At 46.2% G+C, this 23,509-nt stretch overlaps 1 protein-coding gene and 1 long non-coding RNA gene across 2 annotated transcripts in view; both read left to right on the top strand.

Moving 5' to 3' along the window:
* Positions 1-23,509, top strand: part of LOC120992023 (zinc finger protein OZF-like) — a 90,214-nt gene that overhangs the window by 27,660 nt on the left and 39,045 nt on the right. Inside the window, exon 3 of the mRNA XM_040420785.1 lies at positions 6,346-7,593. Within this exon, the coding sequence (XP_040276719.1) occupies positions 6,346-7,593 (1,248 nt within the window). The remainder of the gene's footprint in view (positions 1-6,345; positions 7,594-23,509) is intronic.
* LOC120992066 lies at positions 2,275-5,278 on the top strand. Its single transcript, XR_005776910.1, has 3 exons — positions 2,275-2,333; positions 4,819-4,931; positions 5,242-5,278. It is a non-coding gene; the product is annotated as an uncharacterized LOC120992066 (long non-coding RNA).

Raw genomic sequence — 23,509 nt, 5'->3', positions numbered from 1 at the left:
GAACACAAAATACCACATGATCTAACCTGTCAGATGAAAGCTGTAAATAACAAAAAATAAAAAGGTGCCAAAACAGCTTTTTTGTGTTACCTTGCCTCACAAAAAGTGTAATATAAAGAAACCAAAAAATCATGCCCTGAAATAGTACCAACAAAACTGCCACCCTATCCCATAGTTTCCAAATGGGGTCACTTTTTTGGAGTTTCTACTCTAGGGGTGCATCAGGGGGGCTTCAAATGGGACATGGTGTCAAAAAAACAGTCCAGCAAAATCTGCCTTCCAAAAAACCGTATGGCGTTCCTTTCCTTCTGCGCCCTGCCGTGTGCGCGTACAGCGGTTTACGACCACATATGGGGTGTTTCTGTAAACTACAGAATTAGGGCAATAAATATTGAGTTTTGTTTGGCTGTTAACCCTTGCTTTGTTACTGTAAAAATTGATTAAATTGTAAAATTTGCCAAAAAGGTGAAATTCTGAAATTTCTTCTTCATTTTCCATTAATTCTTGTGGAACACCTAAAGGGTTAACAAAATTTGTTAAATCAGTTTTGAATACATTGAGGGGTGTAGTTTATAGAATGGGGTCACTTTTGGGTGGTTTCTATTATGTAAGCCTCACAAAGTGACTTCAGACCTGAACTGGTCCTTAGAAAGTGTGTTATTTTAGGGACTTCTAAGCCTTCTAACGTCCCCAAAAAATAAAATGTCATTCACAAAATGATCCAAACATGAAGTAGACATATGGGGAATGTAAAGTAATAACTATATTTGGAGGTATTACTATGTATTATAGAAGTAGAGAAATTGAAATTTGCTAATTTTTGGGTAAATTAGGTATTTTTTTTATAAATTAAAATTAAAGTTTTTGACTCAGTTTTACCAGTGTCATGAAGTACAACATGTGACAAGAAAACAGTCTCAGAACTGCCTGGATAAGTAAAAGCGTTTTAAAGATATTACCACATAAAGTGACACTGGTCAGATTTGCAAAAAACAGCCTGGTCCTTATGGGGTTAAAGACAATTGGGTGATTTATGAAGCCCCGGAGCCTGAATTCCGGAGCCGTAAAGTCACTTCTCATTTGTACAAGTAGCTCGTTGTTTGGTCTTGTCCACCATTTTGTTATAAATGGGCGGAGTGTGAGAGCGGCGTGGACCAAACATCCCGCCACTATCCCCGTTACTGACCCTAGTCTTCTGGGGGAATCTCCGCCCGTTCCTAGTCAGCGCCTCTTTGGGGCATCTGATGCCGCTGCAGACTAGATGAGAACTGACGTTACACACCATCGTGATCTCCTCAATGTCTTCTACTGAAAAGACCAGAAACCCCCACATAGCATTGTCATCTGAGGGCACAAGGTCTGATCTCGGGGTGGGAGGTCGTCTACATAAGAGGAGCGGGCGACCTCTGTCATCAGGGGATGGAAGCTTCCAACCATCCTGCCGCCCTGAACTCAGATGTCTGCAGAAGACTTGTGTCTCGGGTTTGAGGTCAGCACCAGGAAGGAGAACATTCTCCTCCCGAAACTGAACTACATGTCCCAGAAGTCGGCTGAATTCACCACAGCTACAGCATTAGAGAGAACTACAAGTCCCAGCATATCCAGGGTGTTATTATAGGATATCAGAGGAGAGAACTACAACTCCCAGCATTGTTTTGGCTCTAAGAGAAAAGCCACTAGACTCATCGATTCTCCATGCAAAGCTCCGCCAACTGATGCCACATGATCATCATTACAGTCCTCTCATCCAGTCAACACAGAGCCCCGCCTCCTGCACTGATCACACAATAATGACATTCACAGGTCCTTCAGCTTTTTTCCTTTGCACTACAAAACTCCGCCCCTACTCTGATCACATGATGTTCACATCATCACAGGTCCTTCACCACCTCTTCTCTGCATTGCTGGGAACCACCCACTACACTAATCAAATGTCCTTCCCACTATTTATACTCTCCACTGCTAAGCTCCACCCCCTGCACTGATCACATGATGATATCACCCCGGTCCTTCACCCCCTCTTATCCTTTCCACTGCTGAGCCCCGCCCCCTGTACTGATCACATGACGGTGAGGTCACCCCAGGTCCTTCACCACCTCTTCTCCACTGCTGAGCCCCGCCCCCTGCACTGATCACATGACGGTGACGTCAACCCAGGTCCTTCACCACCTCTTCTCCTCCCCACTTCTGAGCCCCGCCCCCTGTACTGATCACATGCCGGTGACGTCACCGCAGGTCCTTCAGCTCTGGCAGTGCAGCAGATACTGGGCAGGTCCTGGTCGGTAGTCAGGGCTCTTGTTCTCTCTGGTATCAGCCATTCCTCCAGCCTGCAGGTAAGATGAGCTGTGAGGAGACAGTGTGGTGGAGAGCTCAGACATGTCACCTCTGGAGATTCTCCTCCATTACACACAAGGAATCCTTCTCCGCTCCTCAGCTTAGTATGATGGGGGAGGAGTAGTGGGGATAGTGGGGGTTGTCATCATTCGCTGCTGGATGAGAGAATCTGCTCCGTGTGAATGAGGTTTTCAGCTGCTAATTCTCAGATTTCGGGGGAAATCCTTTCTTTTATACAGAAACGTCCAGTGTCCTCCAGAACCCTCCTCCCCTCACAGGCCGGGCCCGATAGTTACCATGGAGACCGGCCCCGCCCAGTGCTCATTAGTGGGGGAGGAGCCTGGAGGACGCTGTCAGCGGATAACTCCCATCATCTATATTCTCACGTCCTCATCATTCCTATTATGTGGCCGATGTGAAATGTGATGTAAAGGGTTAAGTCAGGAAATGTCTGATGTCACATGACAGTCATAGACGCAGTCAGCGGCGGTGTGAGAGGGGATGGTGGAGTAGTAGTAGCAGCAGGGGGTGTGGCTTTGGGGGCGTGGCTTAAGACAAGGTGTTATTTGACACCAAGGGGAATCCGTCCCCCTTATTGTGGACTATTATCTGAACTCGGGTTCTCATGAGACCAACATTTTGATTCGATACCATTCTATACCACGCAAAAAAAATAAAACACCGAAAAAGCCGCGTGCATTCCGCATTTTACGGAACGTCCGGCCCATAATCGAACAGTCCGATCCTATTTTTTTTTACACCGTTTAAATTTTTTTTTTACGGTGTTTAACTGAGGGGTTAGTTCATGTGATATTTTTATGGAGAAGGTTCTTACGGACGCGGCGATACCTAATATGTATACGTTTTTATTTATTTAAGTTTTACACAATAACAGCATTTTTGAACCAAAAAAAATCCTGTTTTAGTGTCTCCACATTCTGAGAGCCATGTTTTTTTTTGTTTTTTTTTGGGTGATTGTCTTAGGTAGGGGCTCATTTTTTACGGGATGAGGTGACGGCGCATACAGCAGGGGTCCGGCTATCGGTGACTGCCGGACCTCTGCCGCTGATCGGGCGGGCGCAGCTCCGTAGGTCCTTAAGTCACGGAAACCAGCGCCGTACATGGATGGCACGGGTCCTTAAGGGGCTGATGCCCCCATTAGTACTCCCTATTATTAATAATACCCCTATTAGTGCCCCCCAGTAATATTAATGCCTCCATTAGTGCCCATAGTAATATTAATGCCCCCATTAGTGCCCCCAGTAATATTAATGCCCGCATTAGTGCCCCCCAGTAATAATAATGCCCCCAGTGATATTAATGCTCCCCGTTATTAATAATGCCCGCATTAGTGCCCCCCAGTAATATTAATGCCCCCATTAGTGCCCCCAGTAATATTAATGCCTGTCACATGGATTATCACTATTAAAGTAAAACTATTGCAGAGAAATCTCGTGTTGGCGAAGTACCAAAGACTGCCTGCGCCTACGCACTTCATGTTTAACTGAGGGCATCAGCCTCAAATGTGTCACTGGGCGTTCGCCTGCGCAAGATTTCTCCGCGTAGCTGAAGGCGAGTATGGGCGGCGCTATCTCGCATCAGTGACGTAGCGAGGAAGGGGGGGGGGGCGGTAGCAACTGCGCTGATGGAGGCGTGGAGTTTCAGCCCAGGTGTGCTTGGGCTCTGCTGGAGGGCGGCCTGGGCACTGGATGGGGGCGTTCCTGGGCATCGTTAAAAGAAAATAACGCCCCTCTGGGCACCTTACTGCCTTATTTGCATATACTACAAAGATGATTTTCGCAAGATAGAAACAAGAAACTCCAAATGAAAGGTACTTCAGGGAAGGAGGTGTCATCTTCTACATGGCAGTAGTTTTACTTTAATAGTGATAATAATCCATGTGACAGATTTCCTTTAATTCCTCCATTAGTGCCCCCAGTATTAATGATGTCCTCATTAGTGCTCCAGTAATATTAATGCCCCTATAACTGCCCCCAGTAATATTAATGCCTCCATTAGTGCCCCCCAGTATTAATAATGCCCCCATTGGTGCCTTCCAGAATTAATAATGCCCCCATTAGTTCCCCCAGTAATATGACTGCCTCCATTAGTGCCCACCAGTATTAATAATGCCCCCATTAGTGCCTTCCAGAATTAATAATGCCCCAAGTAATTTTAATGCCCCCATTAGTACCCCCCAGAATTAAGTATGCCCTCATTAGTGCCCTCCAGTACTAGTAATGACTCAGTTAGAGCCCCCCAGAATTAATAATGCCCCATTAGAGGCCCCAGTATTAATGATGCCCCCACTAGTAGTGCCCCCAATAATATCAATCAATGCCTCCATTAGTGCTCCCCTGAATTAATAATGCCCCATTAGTGCTCCCCAGTAATATCAATGCCACCTTCTCTGCTTGTGAAAAAAAATCTGAAAAATCATCTCCTCCATTTATTTAACCTTTATTCCTTTATTTCTTCATGAAGAAAACCAGCAATACGAGCCTTCTCCTGAATGACCACCAAGGATGGACAGGAAGGAGATCAGCAGAAGAATATTAGACCTCACCTTGGAGATCATCTCCCTGCTGAGCGGAGAGGTAAACTTTTCTAGATTTCTCTCCTCTGTATTGTATTCTGTAACAAGTCAGAAATCGGGAAGGAGAATCCATCATAGGAAGTGATAGGAAGAGTCCAGGGTCCTGGAGAACGGCCTCCAGACCTTCTAAGTGATGGAGGACCTGAAGATCAGCCCCCAGTATGGTGAGTAATGTATCATGTGACCAGTGACCAATAGTCATGTTGTAGGAGCCATGAGAAGGTAAGTAGGCACGTTGTACCCAGAAGGGCCGGAGGAGAGCACATGGCCCCTGAAGGGTTTATTCCCTAAGTGTCTCTCTCCATCCACAGGAGTACATAATAGTGAAGAAGACATCGGGGGACTGTGTGCCTCCCATCATCCATCTCCAGGAGTCAGGAGGGCGGAGCAGGACCCATCACCTCATCACAGAGCCTCCCCCTCACGCCCTGATACATGAGCAGAAGATCCTAGAGCTCACCCACAAGATGATGGAGCTGCTGACTGGAGAGGTGACACTGCTGGGAAATTCTCTAGTAACAGCACTGGAGTGGTCTGGGTGATGACGGTGTCATTGTGTTGTCAGGTTCCTATAAGGTGTCAGGATGTCACTGTCTATTTCTCCATGGAGGAGTGGGAGTATATAGAAGGACACAAGGATCTGTACATGGAGGCCATGATGGAGGAGCACCAGCCTTTTGTATCACAAGGTAAGAGTCATCATGTGCAGCTACAAACCACAATGCTCCATCCACCAACCCCAAACCAAGATGCTCCTTTTGAGTTAAAATGATGTCCATTTGGTGTTGAATGGCACATTGTGCTGGTGGAGTGCAGGGCCGGCTGCCAGACATGGTCAGGCTTTTCAAATTTTTACGTTTTGTTAAGTTGTGATTTACTGTATGTAATAAAAGTCATGGTTGGGTGTAAATCAGAAGGTTGAACTTTGTTATGAAGTTGTAAAAAGCTTTCTAAGGATGGAATCACACATGCAGTTTTTGGTGCATTTTTTATTTTTTTGCAAAAGCCAGAACTGGATTCAAAATGTATGTCTTCCTGCAGGATCAACTCCCAGCCTAATGTGAAAGTTATAAGTTTGTATACTCTTTAGTTTGGCAAAAATAACACAAATTTACATTTTTGCCTTAACAGAAAATCACAGTAAAAATACTGAAAATGTCATGTTACCACTAGAGAATGAAGATATCATGCAGCGCTCTTCAGGGGAAAACCTCATTATCCTTAATGTACATCCAGGACTTCACAGTACAAATCTGTCATATAATCCTCCTAATTATGAGGAACCTTCTCCTGATCAATCACAGATTGTTACCACAAGTACAAGTCAGAAAGGGGGTGAAAGATTTCACTGTGGTAAAGAGTTGATAGAAATCTCGGGTCTTTCTACCCACAGAATAATTCACACACAAGAGAATCCATACTCCTGTTCAGAATGTGGGGAAAAATCACATCTTATTATACATGAGAAACATCACACAGGGGAGAAACCATATTCATGTTCAGAATGTGGGAAGTGCATCATAGATAAATCAAGTCTTGTTAGACATGAGAGACGTCACACAGGAGAGAAACCATATTCATGTTCAGAATGTGGGAAATGTTTTACACAAAAGTCTGATCTTGTTACACATGAGAGAATTCACACAGGAGAAAAGCCGTATTCATGTTCAGAATGTGGGAAATGTTTTACACGGAAATCAAATCTTCTTACACATCAGAAAATTCACACAGGAGAGCAGCCATATTCATGTTCAGAATGTGGGAAATGTTTTACACAAAAGTCTGATCTTGTTAAACATGAGAGAATTCACACAGGAGAAAAGCCGTATTCATGTTCAGAATGTGGGAAATGTTTTACACGGAAATCAAATCTTCTTACACATCAGAAAATTCACACAGGAGAGCAGCCATATTCATGTTCAGAATGTGGGAAATGTTTTACACAAAAGTCTGATCTTGTTAAACATGAGAGAATTCACACAGGAGAAAAGCCGTATTCATGTTCAGAATGTGGGAAATGTTTTACACGGAAATCAAATCTTGTTGCACATCAGACATTTCACAAAGGAGAGAAGCCATATTCTTGTTCAGAATGTGGGAAATGTTTTACACGGAAATCAAATCTTGTTGCACATCAGAAAATTCACACAGTAGAGCAGCCATATTCATGTTCAGAATGTGGGAAATGTTTTACACAAAAGTCTGATCTTGTTACACATGAGAGAATTCACACAGGAGAAAAGCCGTATTCATGTTCAGAATGTGGGAAATGTTTTACACGGAAATCAGATCTTGTTGCACATCAGAAATTTCACAAAGGAGAGAAGCCATATTCTTGTTCAGAATGTGGGAAGAGTTTTACATATAAATCAAATTTTGTTACACATGCGAGAACTCATACAGGAGAGAAGCCGTATTCATGTTCAGAATGTGGGAAGAGTTTTAGATATAAATCAAATTTTGTTACACATGAGAGAACTCATACAGGAGAGAAGCCGTATTCATGTTCAGAATGTGGGAAATGTTTTACACGAAAATCACTTCTCGTTACACACGATAAAATTCACACAGGAGAGAAGTCTTATTCATGTTCAGAATGTGGGAAATGTTTTACAGAGAAGTCAAATCTTGTTAGACATGAGAAAAGTCACACAGGAGAGAAACTATTTTCCCATATTTAGCATATGTCGTTATTAGTGGATCTCAAATAGCCAATAGGACGGTTTGGTTTTGATGACATTTTCCCGCCTCCCAGAAAACCAAATTATATAACTGTGAGGTCAACTGTGATCCGTGGAAGAAAAGTATTACTTCCAGAACAGTGAGGATGAACTGTCCCTATGAAGCTTGCTTCTTATCACTGTATTCACACCTCCACCCACACTGTGTGTGTCCAGAGTGACATGGGGAGAAGTAACGACGCTCCATGGAATTGTTTTATAACGTATGTGGACAAATTAATATTTCATCTTTATCCAAACAGTTTTTACAGATAAAATAAACTCTTCTATTTGCTCCACGACATCGTCACTGACAGACATTGTCTTCTTGGCTCATATTATACTTTCTCCTAGCGCTGTGACCTTCATTGCTCCTACAGACTAACCCTCTTGTGTGGCGTGTTAAAAAAATATATTTCCATTACGCCCCATGACAGCACCTGTGAGAGATCCTCCCCCTTCCGGACAGGAAACAGGAACTTCCCAGATCTTTAAATTGGTCCCATGCCTTCCACCGTTCAGTTCTTTCCTGTTTCCTGTCCAGGGACAGGAGGATTTCTTTCCAGGTCTTTTTTTCGGCTGCAGGACCTCTAGGGTTAAAGAGAAACCTAGTGGAGGTACCTGTCGGCGTAAGTCTCCACTAGGAGCCGCTGAGAAGCCCGGCGTCTGCTATTTTTTTCCCTTCTTCGGGAGCCATGGGGGGATGCCTGAGGCTGCCTTGTGTCCCTGCCTGCCGGCGAAGTCGCGGCATGAGGGGGGAGGTGTGTCTTCTCCTCTCATTGAGGCTGGACGTGCGCGTTGCACCGGAAGTGACGCGTGCGTTCCACCGGCCGGATGGGGGAGGAGCTTAACATGGCGGGCACTGCGCGGCCCATTTGAAAAAGGGAACGCCGGCCAGCCAGCGTGGAGGGAGTAACAGCAGGCAGACATTGACCGGACGCCAAGCGGCACCTACAGCCCTCCATTGGCAACCCTTTAAAGGGACACTGACAGGCCAAATCAGCATATATAGTTAGATATATGACATTACAGGTCTTATAGAGTCTTTTAAAAGCATATAAGTATCCCCCCTGTCCATCTTATAAAGAGCGAAATATAAAGTTTTATAACCTGCTTGTCCTGTCAGCAATCTGCCCAAGGGGCGGTGTTTCATGTGAAAATGCGCCCAGCTAGCCGCTCCCAACTGCCGTTCTTAAGCCCCGCCCAGCTCATCATTATTCACTTCGCTGGGCGGCGGCTAGAACTCTCCCCAGTCCCGATCCTGCGCATGGGCAATTCAATCCTCTGGGACGCACTATTAACCCCTTTGACGATGTGAGTGAGCAGCGCTCTGAAGCGCTGCTCTGAACAGTGCATGGCTGAGGCTGCAGCTGCCTCCAAGACGCAGGCAGGCTGTGTGTGTACGCATGCGCGATCTAACCACGGCGGGGCGCAGGCGCAGAAGATTGGGCATGAACGATGCCCAGAGGATTGAATTGCCCATGCGCAGGATCGGGACTGTGGAGAGTTCTAGCCGCCGCCCAGCGAAGTGAATAATGATGAGCTGGGAGGGGCTTAAGAACGGCAGTTGGTAAGGCTGGCTGGGCGCATTTTCACATGAAACGCCGCCCCTTGGGCAGATTGCTGACCGGACAAGCAGGTTATAAAACTTTATATTTCGCTCTTTATAAGGTGGACAGGGGGGATACTTATATGCTTTTAAAAGACTCTATAAGACCTGTAATGTCATATATCTAACTATATATGCTGATTTGGCCTGTCAGTGTCCCTTTAAGCAGCATTAAGATGCAAGAAGAAGGGGAAGTACAACAGCGCACCAACAGACAGGAGCAGCTTTCGGAATCCAGCATGGTATTCCTGGGGGTAAGAGGGGTTAACCCCCACCATCTCCCTTTGGGGAGTTATTATTATGGTCAGGTTAGACTGATTAGGCTGTTTTATTAAATGCAGGTTAAAGAAGCCCCAAGAAAAGCTTCCCACAAAAGAGCTAAGGAGTGTGGAATTTGCAAGCGGAAGTTGGATCCGTCTTACTCCAAAACATGTTGTCAACCATGTCTGGATAAGTTAGTGGCAGAGGAGTCGCCATCTTTATTGCAAAGTATCCAAGATTTAGTAAAAAAATGAAGTCCGTTCCTCTGTAGAGGAGCTTAAATAATGCCTGCCTAGCTCATCCAGACATAAGAGGGCCCAGGCGATAGTGGAGGATACTATGGACTCTGGGTCTGAGGAGGGCGCTATTGCAAACTCAGATTCCTCTTCTGAGGATTTGACAGGGAAGCCGTTGTTTAGAGCGGAAGATACGGACCTATTATTGAAGGCGGTTAGATCCACGATGGAGCTTGAGGAGGAAAAGGAGTCCAGGTCTAGACCAGAGCTAATGTTTGAGAGCCTAAAGCCTAAAAAGTCTAGGGATTTCCCCATTCAGGACTGTATCAAGGACCTGATTAAACGTGAATGGGAGAAGCCCAATAAAAAATTCTTTATCCCTAGAGTGGTCAAGAGAAAGTACCCCTTTGACGATCAAGAAGTATCAGCTTGGCAGGAGGTACTGAGGGTAGACGCTCCCGTAGCTAAGATAAATAAGAAGTCAGCTCTCCCGTTTGAGGATTTAGGGTCCCTTAAAAATCCCATGGACAAAAGGGCTGATGCATACTTAAGGAAGAATTGGGAAGCTTTCACTTCTGCCTTTAAACCAAATATAGTGACTACCTCGGTGGCAAGGTCATTAAAGCTCTGGTTGGAGGAGTTAGAGTCTAATATAGAGAACAAGACTCCTAGGGATCAGCTGCTGGAGGCTATACCAACTATGTCCAGTGCAGTGGACTTTATCTCTGACGCATTGAGGCTTTACGCTAGGGCGGCTGCACTGTCCAATTCAGCCAGAAGGTCGTTATGGTTGAAGGGGTGGAAGGGCGATGTAACTTCAAAATCTAAGCTTTGTGCCCTCCCTTGCCAAGGAGATTTTTTGTTTGGATCAGCCTTAGATGATATTTTAGATAAGGCATCTGATAAGAAAAAAGGTTTTTCCAGCACCGTCCTTTCCTAAACAGGGGATGCCATTTCGGAGTAATGAAAGATGGAAAGCTTTTGGGGATCAAAAGAAAAGGAGGGAGTGGAGATCTGATAAATCAAAAAGTGTGCTGTTTAAATCCAGACCTCAAACATCAAGTTCCACTCAACAATGACGCCAGACCCCAAGTGGGCGGTCGTCTTTCTTTATTTTTTCCAGCCTGGCGAAATATTACCTCAAGCGCCTGGGTAAAGAATATTATAAAGGAAGGCTATCGCCTAGACTTCAAGAGACTACCACCCAGGACATTCAAAATTACTTCATTAAACAAAATTCTCCAAAACAGGTGGCACTTTCGGAGGAAATAAACAACCTCCTGGAAAAGGCAGTCCTTGTTCCAGTCCCAAAAGACGAACAAGGAGAGGGTTTTTATTCAACCCTATTTCTGGTCCCCAAGCCCAACGGTACGTTCAGGCTGATTATAAATCTGAAGGGTCTCAACCAGTATCTGTCCTACCAGAAATTCAGGATGGAATCCATCTCCTCCACGGTCCTCCATCTGTTCCCCAACTGCGTGATGGCCTCAATAGACATAAAAGATTCCTACTATCACGTGCCCATTCATTCTTTGTCCCAAAGATACCTGAGGGTAGCAGTGAGGATGGGGGAATCAATCGTCCATTTGCAGTTCAGAGCACTTCCTTTTGGGATATCATAGGCGCCGAGGCTCTTCACAAAGCTGATGGCGGAGGTAATGGCAGAAGTAAGAAGGTCGGACATCATTATAGTCTCATACCTGGACGACCTTCTCTTGGTAGGGCAGTCCCCAGAGCAGTTGAAATCTCAGATACAGAAGGTCCTGGGGATCCTGATGAGCCTGGGCTGGTTAATAAATTGGGACAAATCATCCCTGATTCCAACATCCAAATGCGTTTTTCTAGGCATCCTATTAGACTCTCAGACTCAGAAATCTTATCTTCCGGCAGACAAGAAGGAGGGTATTCAGCAGAAGATCAGGTCTTTCAGCAAAACCAAGGTAGTCTCCTTAAGGAAAGCTATGTAGTATAGAAAGAGTTACAGCCAGCTCACCTCGACGTCCTGCACAGCGGTGCACGGAGCGGACTCAAGCCAGTCCCGATTGAAGATAGAAGAAATAGAAAAAATGCTCCAGCACCACGATGGATAATGTGATAATCCCGGTCTTTATTGTCACCAAAAATCCAGGTAAATACAGCAATCAAAAGACACTGGTGCCCACCGGTTCCCAAGATCTACGCGTTTCGAACTGTCGTGTTCTTAGTCATGTCTATTCTGGGTCTGATGACGGCTTGTATTCCGGCTGTGAGGTGGGCCCAATTCAGGTCCAGAATACTGCAGTGGCTCATTTTGTCCAAATGGGACGGGAGGTCGCTATCCCTGGATCACAAGATTGTGGTCCTGGGGTCAGTAACCCTGTCCCTAGCTTGGTGGCTAAAAGCTTCAAACCTCGGTCAGGGGGTAGAGTGGGTGAGACACGACCCCTTGATAATAACCACCGACGCAAGCCCTTGGGGATGGGGGGCCCATTCAGTTTTGGGGTTTTTCCAAGGTCCTTGGTCAAGAAACCAGAGTGCTCAGTCCCAAAATGCCAGGGAGTTAAGAGCAGTCCTGTGCGCACTAGAGGAAAGTCTCCCTTTTTTGTCTCAAAAACATGTCAGGATCCTATCAGACAACGCCTCGGTGGTAGCTTATATAAACAAACAAGGGGGGACAAGATCCTATCAACTAATGGAGCTGGCATCCAGGAATTTCTTGTTAATACAGGGGAAAGCTCTTTCTCTCTCAGAGAATCACCAGGCGGACTTTCTCAGTGGACAGATTCAGTCAGACGAATTGTTGTCTGAATCAGGAAGTGTTTCACCAAATACAGGCCCTATGGGGATCCCCTACGATAGATCTATTCGCCTCGGTGGAAAACAAAAAGTGCGAAAAGTTATTTTCTCTCAGCAGGGAGGATCAGTCGATAGGCACGGATGCGCTCTCACAGACATGGGGGAAGGGCCTAGTCTATGCTTTCCCTCCCATCAGTCTATTTCCCAGAGTGATCCAGAATATCAGGGGGGAACAGGCGACAGTGATACTAATAGCACCATTCTGGCCAAGAAGAGTCTGGTTTGCTTGGTTGAGGAGACTATCAATAGCTGATCCCTGGGTGCTTCCAGAAAGACAGGACCTATTATATCAGGGCCCTCTACATCATCTGGAAGTCAAGAACCTCCACCTGACAGCTTGGATTTTGAGAGGACATTCTTCAGGTCTAGAGGCCTATCAGAACAAGTCATCGGGACTCTCCTAGCTAGTAGGAAAAAAGTCACCTCCGAAATCTATCTGAGGGTATGGAAAACCTTCCTTCGGTTTGCAGGTCCAGGCTTAGACTTGAATTCACCCAACATCCCGTTAATTTTCAACTTTTTACAGGAAGGCCTTAACAAAAAGCTTAAACCCAGCACTCTCAAGGTACAGGTCTCGGCACTGAGTGTCCTGTTTGACTTTCGATTGGCTACTCATCCTTGGGTCAAAAGGTTCATTAAGGGATCCTCTAGACTATGTCCTATAGTTAAATCTAAGTCAGCCCCATGGGACCTTAACCTGGTTCTTTCTGCTCTAACCAAGGCTCCGTTTGAGCCTCTGGGGGACATCCCCTTAAAGATGTTGTCCTATAAGACCGTATTTTTAGTGGCCATTACATCTGCCAGACGAGTAGGAGAGCTGTCTGCTTTGTCCTCTTCCCCACCATATACTCAGATTCTGGGGGATAGGATTGTTTTCAAACCGGATCCTGCATTCCTGCCCAAACTAGTGTCGGTATTCCATAAGTCTCAGGAAATAGTTCTCCCTTCCTTTTGTCAGGACCCAAAGAATGAAGGAGAAAGATCCTTTCATGCTTTAGATGTTAGAAGGTGTGTCTGTGCATATTTAGAGTCTACGAAGGGCTTTAGAAAAACCCTGCAGCTCTTTGTTCAGTTTCAGGGTCAGAACAGGGGCTCAAAAGTTACAACTCGTACCTTAGCCAGATGGATCAAGAGAGCGATAGGTTTGGCATATTCACTATCAGATTGTCATGTCCCTTCAGATTTTTCAGGGCACCAGGGCAGTAGCCTCTTCCTGGGCAGAAAAAGGGTGCGCTACCATCGAACAAATCTGTAGGGCTGCAACGTGGAGTTCCCCCTCTACGTTTTACAAGCACTACAGGTTGGACCTTTCATCTGTGCAGGATATGTCTTTTGGGAGAAAGGTGCTGCAGGCTGTAGTCCCTCCCTAATAGTTATCTAGTCTAGTCTCTCACAGGTGCTGTCATGGGGCGTAATGGAAATACTTCAATTACTCTTACCGGTAAATAAATAAATAAAAAAATAATAATAAATATTTATATATATATATAAAAAATTATGAAAAAAGAGAAATCTATTCTTTAGTATGGTGCAAAAGAGGAGATATGCCGGGCATATATTTGGCGCAGAGTTTTTTTCTGGTATGTTTTCTCGCCTATGTTTTTAGTTTTCACTATATATAGGTGCATTGCTGGTCCCAGGAATCTTGTCAAATACTGAGCGGTGGAAGGCATGGGACCAATTTAAAGATCTGGGAAGTTCCTGTTTCCTGTCCGGAAGGGGGAGGATCTCTCACAGGTGCTGTCATGGGCTCATGGAAAACATATTACCAGTAAGAGTAATCGTTAATTTCTAACGATAATTTGTTTTCCCTTAGTCCTAACAGCAGCACAGATGGGGGTTAACTGCCCCCTGTGGACTGGTAGGATCGGCAGAATTTTTAATGAGCCCAAGAACCAATACCAAGAGTTCCCACTCCTTCAAAAGGAGGGAACTACCCCCCAACCACCGTGTTTTCAGCAAGCATACGTACTTAGGGTGGGAAATTTGTGTGCTGCTGTTAGGACTAAGGGAAAACAAATTATCGTTAGAAATTAACGATTCCCTTACGTCCTACCAGCAGCACAGATGGGGAGATAACAAGAAGAACCCCTAGGGAGGGCCTTCCTGCCTGGCAGAATCAAGAATGGTCTGCCCAAAGGCCGAAAACTCTGCAAACTTCGCACCAACTCTGTAGTGCGAGATAAAGGTTGATTTGGAGCTCCAGGAAGCCGACTTGCAGATTAGCTCTAAGGGAAGTTGGTTTCTTTCTGCCACTGAGGTTGAAACGGCCCTAGTAGAATGGGCCTTAACGAACTCTGGAGGGTCCAGAGTTTGAGACAGAAAAGACTCCCTAATGGCTTCCTTGATCCAGTGACTATAGGAAACCTTAGACGCTTTACGGCCTTTAGATTTACCGGCAAACAGGATGAAGAGATTCTCATCAATCCTGAACTCCCTGGACCTATCCACATAGGTCTGGAGGCATCTCGAAATGTCCAGAGGATGTCTGACAGGAACATCGGAAGAGGGGGAAGAAAATAAGACTGGTAAAGAAATTACCCGATTGATATTCTGAAAGGATAACACCTTAGGTCTGAAGTAGGGTAAGAATTTTAGGAGAACCCGGTCCTGCAAAAAGGTTATGTGTGGATGCAGAGCCGAAAAGGCTTGTAACTCCGAAACCCTCTTAGCTGAAGTCACAGCTAGCAAAAAGACTGTCTTTAAGGTGACAAACTTGAACCCGACCTCCTCCAATGGCTCAAAGGGGGGAGATGCTAACCCATTGAGCACTACTGAAAGATCCGACTGAGAAATGGGTCTCAGTATTGTAGGCCTCAATCTCTCAGCTCCTTTAAGGAAGCGTTTGATGAGCGGGTCCCGAGAATATGGCCTGTTTAAACAGGCCGAAATGGCAAAAACTTACCTTCAAACGTACCTTCAAAGTGGCCGGAGCAAGGCCCTTGTCTAGTCCATCCTGAAGGAACTGTAATATGGCAGAAAGGTGCGGATCTGCAGACGCCACCTAGTTAGAATCACACCATAAGGTGAAGATTCTCATCACTCTGGAGTAGGCCTTAGTGGATTCCGCTCTTGAATGTGATAACGTTCTCAGGACCGCTTCAGAGAGCCCTTCTACTCTGGGAAGGGACTGATCAACCTCCAGGCTGTCAGGTTGAATCTGTGCAGATCTGGGCAGAGATGTGTGTCCCACAACACCAGGGTCTGCTTCGGGGGGAGTCCCCAGTATTGTCCCCGACTCATCTGAATGAGCTGGGTAAACCAGGATCTCTTGGGCCAGAATGGAATGATGGCTATTACCGAGGCCTGATCCTGACGAATCTTCATCAATACCCTCGGTATCATGGAAAAGGGAGGGAAGATGTAAGCCAGCCTGAACCTCCACGGTATCGACAGAGCATCTATCGCCAGGGGGTTGTCCTCCCTGTATAGAGAGCAGAACCTTTGTACCTTGGCGTTAAACCTGGTTGCCATGAGATCCACCTCCGGTAATCCCCATCTCAGGACTATCTGCTTGAAGATCTCCGGACGCAGAGACCACTCCATGGTCGGTAATCCGCGGCTTAAACAATCTGCAATCATGTTGAGGGACCCCCGAATGTGGGTGGCAGATAGATGGGATAGGTTCAACTCTGCCCACCGTAGAATTACCCCGATCTCTGCAAGAAGGGGTAGGGATCTCGTGCCTCCCTGTTTGTTTATGTAAAGAACAGCAGTCATATTGTCTGACTGTACTTTCACCGCTTTGCCCCGGATTTGAGGGGCGAAGTGAAGGAGGGCTAGCCTGATAGCTCGCATCTCTCGGAGATTGGAGGAGAGACGCTGATCCATAAGAGACCAAGTTCCCCGAACTGTGGAACCGTCTAGATGAGCGCCCAGCCTACTAGGGATGCGTCTGTAGTCAATATGAGCCAAACTGGTTGGGTCATAGACTTCCCTGCAGGGAGATGGAACCACCATCTCAGGGAATTTCGAGTTTGGGAGGATAAAGAGTATAGGGAATCTAGCCCCGTAGGGCTGCCGTCCCACTTGTTCAAAACTTCTGTTTGAAGAGGGCGAAGGTGCCATAATGCCCATCTGCAGCCGCTGACATGAGCCCCAACATCTTCATGAGAGTCCGAATGGATACTCGTCGTGGTACCGATAAGAACCTTGCCAGGTCCTGTACCCGGGACTTCCTTTCCGATGTCAACTGAAGAGACATCTCCACAGAGTCGATTATGAAACCTAGATATTGTATTGAAGTCGAAGGGCTTACATTCGATTTCTGCCAGTTGATAATCCACCCTAGGCGGAGCAGAAAGGAAATTGCCAAATGAAGATGGTGGGTGAGAACTGGAACGGTGGCCGCCAAAAGGAGCCAGTCGTCCAGGTAAGGGACAATGGTCAGTCCTTGAAGTCTCAGAGCTGCCACCACCGCTACTGCCACCTTGGTGAAGATAAGGGGGGCGCATGAGATTCCAAAGGGGAGAGCGGCAAACTGGAAATGCCTGAGAACCCTGGAAATCTGGACCGCGATCCTGAGATATTTCCGAGACGCGGGATGGATCTGAATATGGAGATAAGCATCCTTGAGATCCAGTGTGGCCATCACATCTCCGAGTTTGAGAATGTGGCTGACTGACCTTATGGTTTCCATACGAAACCTTGGTCTCTTTATGAATCGATTGAGATGTCTTAAATCGATTATCATCCGGAGATCGCCTGTCTTTTTGGGAACCAGAAATACTGGTGAATAGATCCCTAGGCCCTGCTCCCCTGCCGCGACCTCCTCTAGAGCCCCCTTTGAAATATAGTCCTGGATGTAGGATTCTAAAATCCTTTGTTTGGCAGGCTGAAAGCCCCGATTGATGAGGAATCTTTCTTGGGGGAGAGAGGCGAGATCTATCAGGTACCCGGAAGAGATGATGCTTAGAACCCAGGGGTCTGCAATCTCCTGGGACCAAATCTCTTTGAAATGGGCAAGGCGTCCTCCCACGGGGATCTGGGGAGCGGGTACGGGGAAACCCAGAGGCGTAACGGCGGGGACAGCAGGGGGAAACCAAGAGCCTCTGAGAGGCCCGCAGTCAGGAGGGATTGGCCTCCTTAGTTGGTCTGCGGGGGCGCCTCGAAAGTCTTCGCTGCCCCCCCCCCCAGTTTCTACGGGAAGTAGCCTGTTGGCCCTGTCTGCTGCCTCGATGCTGACTGGGGCGTCCTCGAAAGGGCTGCTGAGGAAGACTCTTGCCCTTCTTGTCAGAGAGGCCCTCCATGATCTTATCCAGCTCGGACCCAAAAAGCTGATCGGGCTCGAATGGAAGCCCACATAAATTTTATTTTGAGGCATTATCTGCCTTCCATGGTTTTAGCCATAAGGGTCTACGGGCCGCAGAGACTAGGCCCATGGTCTTGGCCGCTAGCTTTAGCTGCACCTGCGAAGTATCGCATAAAAAGTCCATGGCCAGATTCACAGTTTTGAAGGCGGCCAGGATACCATCACGGGACACACTCTGGTCCACGTCGGTCTGGATTTGGTTTAACTTACTCCTCAGGAAGGACGACACCTCAGATGCTGCTATAGCAGTGGAAGCTGAAGCGGCTGAATAGCCTCTTCTTAAAGTGCACTCCGCCCTCCTATCAAGAGGGTCTTGCAGACTCGACCCATCATCTGCGGGCACCAGAGTGCGTCTAGACAACTTGCCTATGGCCATGTCAACCCTGGGAATGGAACCCCACGATTCCATTAAGGGTTTCGCCATCGGAAACATCATTTTAAATTTGCGAGTCAGGACTGGTCCTTTCTCCGGTTTCTTCCATTCAGTACGCATGACTGAACGGAGGGTCTCATCCGCTTTGAAGACACGCTGTGCCCGACCAGCGGGATCGGAGGACTCCCCAACGTCAACATCCTGGTCCCCCGACCGGATGGACTTTAGAAGCTTTTGAGTTTTTTCTGGCGGAAAAAAACATGAGGTTAACTCTTCCTCGTCCGAGGAAGATGAGCCCACTGAAACAACAGCGGGTCTCTCGCTTGGTGCGGTGACCTCCATAGGAGTCTGGGAGGGTCCCGGCAACCTCTCATTTAAAAGCTTGACCACCCCCTTAATAGAATCATCCACATAGCATCTGGCCCACTGATACATCTCCTGCATCGTGGGTTCCGCAGTGGTACGGAAACGGCAGCTGTCACATCTTGAGTATTGGCAGTCGTCATCTAAGGGGGTATCACAGTTGGAGCAGGCCAAATGCTTGCGTTTGGCGGTGGCCTTCCGCTGGTCAGCGTCTCGTGGAGAAGACATGACTGCGAAAAAAGGAAGAGGAGGATTAAACCCCTATTAAGCAATAGGAAGACAAAAAAGAAAAATTTTGAGAATAAGCCCACCAACAGAAACAAAGTTTCAGTCTCAATATCACCAGAAATGATAGAGAAAATCTCTCTCAGCACAATAGGACTCTGGAGGCTTGCTAACAAAGCTGCACAACCAGAGACTGAGTGAGGGTAACTGAGGGCTTATAAGGAGGTGTGAGGGACCGCCCAAAGGCAGAGCCATTGCAGCCAATTAATCAAACTTGATGTTGCCGCCAACTACCCTCCTACTTTCTGTTACTCTTCCCTTTTTTTTTTTTTACTTGGGGAAGATATTCCCCCCAGAGATCAGGGAATTAATCATTCCCTGCAGGAAAAAGAAAAAAACAAACAGAATGTACCCTCAAACGGGTCATTGCCTTCCTCCCTCCCCCCTCCTGTAGGAATGCGAGCGCTGCAGCGACAGCTGCCGGCGAGGGAGCCGCAGAGCGGTGACGTCACTGGTGACGTCATCCAGGGAGACCGCGGCGCGAGTCTCAGAAGCGGCGCCGTCAGCACACAGCCCCGAACAGCATGAGGAGGACAGAAAAACCTGAGGAAAGATCAAGGTTAGAGGGGGAGGAAGGGACATAAGAAAGAGAAAGGCAAATAGCCCTAAAGATACTGGAAAATATAAGGGGAAGACAAATGTCATATCCCCTCCTATGCTCCCCCCAAGGAAAAAAAGGAGGGGGGAGCTGCACGCCAGTCCACCTGTCCAAAGGACAGAAAAAAACACGGTGGTTGGGGGGTAGTTCCCTCCTTTTGAGGGAGTAGGAACTCTTGTTATTGGTTCTTGGGCTCATTAAAAATTCCGCCGGTCCTACCAGTCCACAGGGGGCAGTTAACCCCATCTGTGCTGCTGGTAGGACGTAAGGGAATTGAAGTATTTTCTGCTTATTAAAGCTTCCCTCAAGTGCTGTCTGCTATAGTAACTTTCTTGAGACCACTTGTTTGTAACTTCCAGCTAAGGCTTTTTTCACACTCGCGTTAGGCTTGTCCAGCAGAGGAACAGTCTGATCTGTACTAATGTTTTCACGCGTGTGCTGCCAGAGGTCCGCCCCATTCACTATAATGGGGACTGGCCAGAGATCCAGCCGCAGCACGGCAAACCTGCTGAGAGGCGGCCTGACAAAAACTGCAGCGTTTGTTAGGATATTCTAGAGATGAGAATATTCATGTAACACACACACACCAACAATCACATTAAAACTGGAAAAACCCTCCCTAAAATGTCACTGGTTAAATTGCAAATTTTGCTATTAGTTTTGAAGTAAATATACTCAGGTGACTGAAATGCATTTTAACCCCTTAGTGACATGACTAATTTTATCCTTAAGGACCAGTAACATTTTTCCCCTCTTTGTTCCTTCAGTCATGACTTTATGTTTTCTTCAATTTAGCTATATGAGACCTTCAATTTTGCAGGACGCGTGGTAGTGTTTTTTTTTTTTTTTTTAAGAACCATTAGGGGTGCATATAGTGTATGGAATAACTTTTATTATTTTATTTTTAGGGGGAAGATAAAAAAAAATGCAATTTTTACCTTATTGTATTTTGTTTGATTTACTTTTACGGCATTCACTGTGGTTAAATATATTAGATTCCTCTCTAGTTATCATCGTTATCACTATTACGGTAGCGTGTAACGGGTATCACTAGAGAAGCTGTCTGCGTATTGTATGGTGCAGATAGGACATGGACTGGAGGGACAGAGAAAAATGAAAAAGCTTTATTGATTGGGGGTGTGGGGCTCAAGTGTTTGCTGTGACTTATTTGACGCTGTGATCCAGATACTGGTAAATGTCTCGGTCAGGGCATCAATAAACGGCCTAATTTGGCACATAGAGGTGATTGGATGGACAAGCGCTCATCTTCCCACTCCTTTCCTTGAAAAAAAAAAGATAAATATGTGACAGTCAGACAGAGAGTATGCTTTCATTTTCATTAACATTTTTTCCAATTTACAAATATGAAATAGAAAATAGAAATCCTTCATGAGATATAGACTTGGGTAGATTCAGTCCGGTTCATCATTCAGACAGATATTAAGATATTTTCATAAACGGCAACCAGCTTTCAATAATACAGGCATGTTATACAGAGATATACCCATTCAATTGTGGTACAAAAGAGTATTGAATAAACCTCCCCTCGACCACCCACCCCCCCTTCCAGTGACAAGACGGGCACTCTACCGCCAACACAGGTACAATGTATGATGGCACCGAGGAAGATGCAGCCGACACCCTAAGCACAAGCCCATTCCCAACTCTTACCATTAAAGGGGTATTCCCATCACAATGATCACTGTTAAATCTGCGAACGCGCACGCCGGCTTTGTACTATACAGGCCAGGAACAAGTCAGCATGGCGCATGCGCGGCGGCGCGCGCGTTCAGGACATTGTGCGGCCCGGCCGGGAGAAAAACTTCAGTCGTCTGCGCAAGCGCGGCCCGGCCGGGAGAAGACCTCAATCAAGCCCAGCCGAATCCAGGAAGTGAACGTCGCGCTGGACGAAGCTAAGTATGAAAACTGATGATGGGAATACCCCTTTAAAAGCTATTTTTGGGACTTCTCCACTCCAGGTCCTCCACCATAATTTCCCTTCCCAATCTAGTCTCATATATGCATGATCCAGAACTCTATGTATCACTGAAACCACTGCTCCCAACACAGCCCAGATACTCATATGCCATAACACATTACAGTAGTCCTATATGATACCCACTTGTCCCAAATTTTGGAAAACTTGGCTAAGCATTGCCTTTTAATATATACTCCCTTCTTCAGTTCAAAAATTCTGCCCTAGATGGGGGTTGAGGTCTAAGCCGGTATATAGCAATTCGTTGCCTGGCCTGGAAGAGCAGACGCTGCACCCCGAGACGTGAATTACGGTTTTTAATGTCCAATATTCCCAACACACATGCCCTCAGACCAGGCGGAACAGAAACTTGATATGCTTCTTTAATGCAGGTCCAATAAGTTCTAAGCTCCCCACGCTCCCACAACTTGTGCATTAGGGATGCTGGACTCTCCCCACATCTAGGGCACGAGGCATCGCTCCTAACCCCGATCCTGAACAGAAAGGATGGCGTCCGATATACCCGATGGATAAGAAATAATTGTGATATACACTGGCCTTCACACAGTGATAACTGAGGTGTCAGTGCAAGTACTGCTTTCCATTTATCTTCTGAAATAAAGCCAACCTCCCCCTCCCATTTTTGTTTGACCCCCAGAGAATCTTGCTTCACAGATCTCACAAACAGGTTCCTATATATATAAAAGAATGGAAGTGGGGCACTCTCTCAAAGTATAGGGATCTTTAATTACACATATCGCAATAAACTAGTAAAACAATCACAGTATAATATCAGCGGTAAAAGAGCAGATAAAAATGTTGGTATTAACAATAGTATAAAAATGGTATAAATAATGGACTAAACAGATAAAAATATATTAAATTCAACAGTTTCAATATAAATAAGATCCCAATAAATATATGGATTTTCTGAGGATAGGTTAATGTTCAGTAGTGTTCACTAATCATATTCTGATGTATAGTTCCATACACGGTGCTCACTCCGGCACCAGTCCTTATAACAGGTATTTGATATAATAGTTAAAGTCCCAGGCGTATGCAGCTTTGGAAGTTTGTTTGGAAAATAAATCAGCTGCTTATACGCACAGCGGCGTCCCGCTGTATTAGTAGGAGGCGATCGCTTTAGGTGGGATATGCAAGGTCTTACCCGAGGATCCTTTGTGCTGGATGATAGCCCCTCGACTCGGCGTGTTGCTCCTGACTCCGGTCTCAAGGGGTGATGTTCAGATTCGAATTTGGCGCCAGTAGAGTTTTTTGCTACACGTGGTTAGGTTTGTCTCACGTGTAGTAGCGTTTGTATACTCCGGCAATTCGCTGACGATAAGATAATCTCCAGACTTCCTCGGACTTGCAGTCCCTCTCCTCTTAGTGGGGGGGGGGATACCAGACGCGTTTCGGGGATTTACAAGAAAGACCCCTTCCTCAGTGGGTTCCTATATATGGATGATATTAGTCCGCTTGAGGAGACAATGTGAGAATTTGATGCAACAGTGGGACTGTTGTATAGGTAAGCGACACAGACCTTGTCTGAGCTTGGAATGCCTGTCTTAATTGCACAAATTGATAAAAGGCCGTATGAGGGAGGGCAAACCCATTCCTGAGTTGCTCAAATGATTTAAACACAGCCTCTCTTTGCAGCTGGTATAGAAACCTCACACCCTTCCGTTCCCATGGAGAGAATCCTTCCAGACAAAACAGTTCAGGCAATTGAGCATTTCTCCATACAGGACTGACCTGAGTAAAGCCCCGAATCGACAGCAATTCCCGACACTTATGGCAAACCTTCGAAATCAAATTGAGGGTAGGATATCTCGCCACCCTGTCAGAGAGACCACCATTATGCGGTTTCTTTTCTTAGAGGAGAATCCTTTAAGACGTCTGCTGCAGCCAATAATCGACCGTTTTTTTACGTCCCTTCTGTAGGGTATGTGCTCCCGTTCTCAGCATTAGTACTTCCAAAACCCCTTACGGACATGTACGGCGCAGATGTCG

Source organism: Bufo bufo, chromosome 2 (genome assembly GCF_905171765.1).
Source record: "Bufo bufo chromosome 2, aBufBuf1.1, whole genome shotgun sequence".
NCBI classification, from domain to species: domain Eukaryota; kingdom Metazoa; phylum Chordata; class Amphibia; order Anura; family Bufonidae; genus Bufo; species Bufo bufo.
Note: the sequence above shows the minus strand (reverse complement) of the source record. Positions and strands in the feature narration are given on the sequence as shown.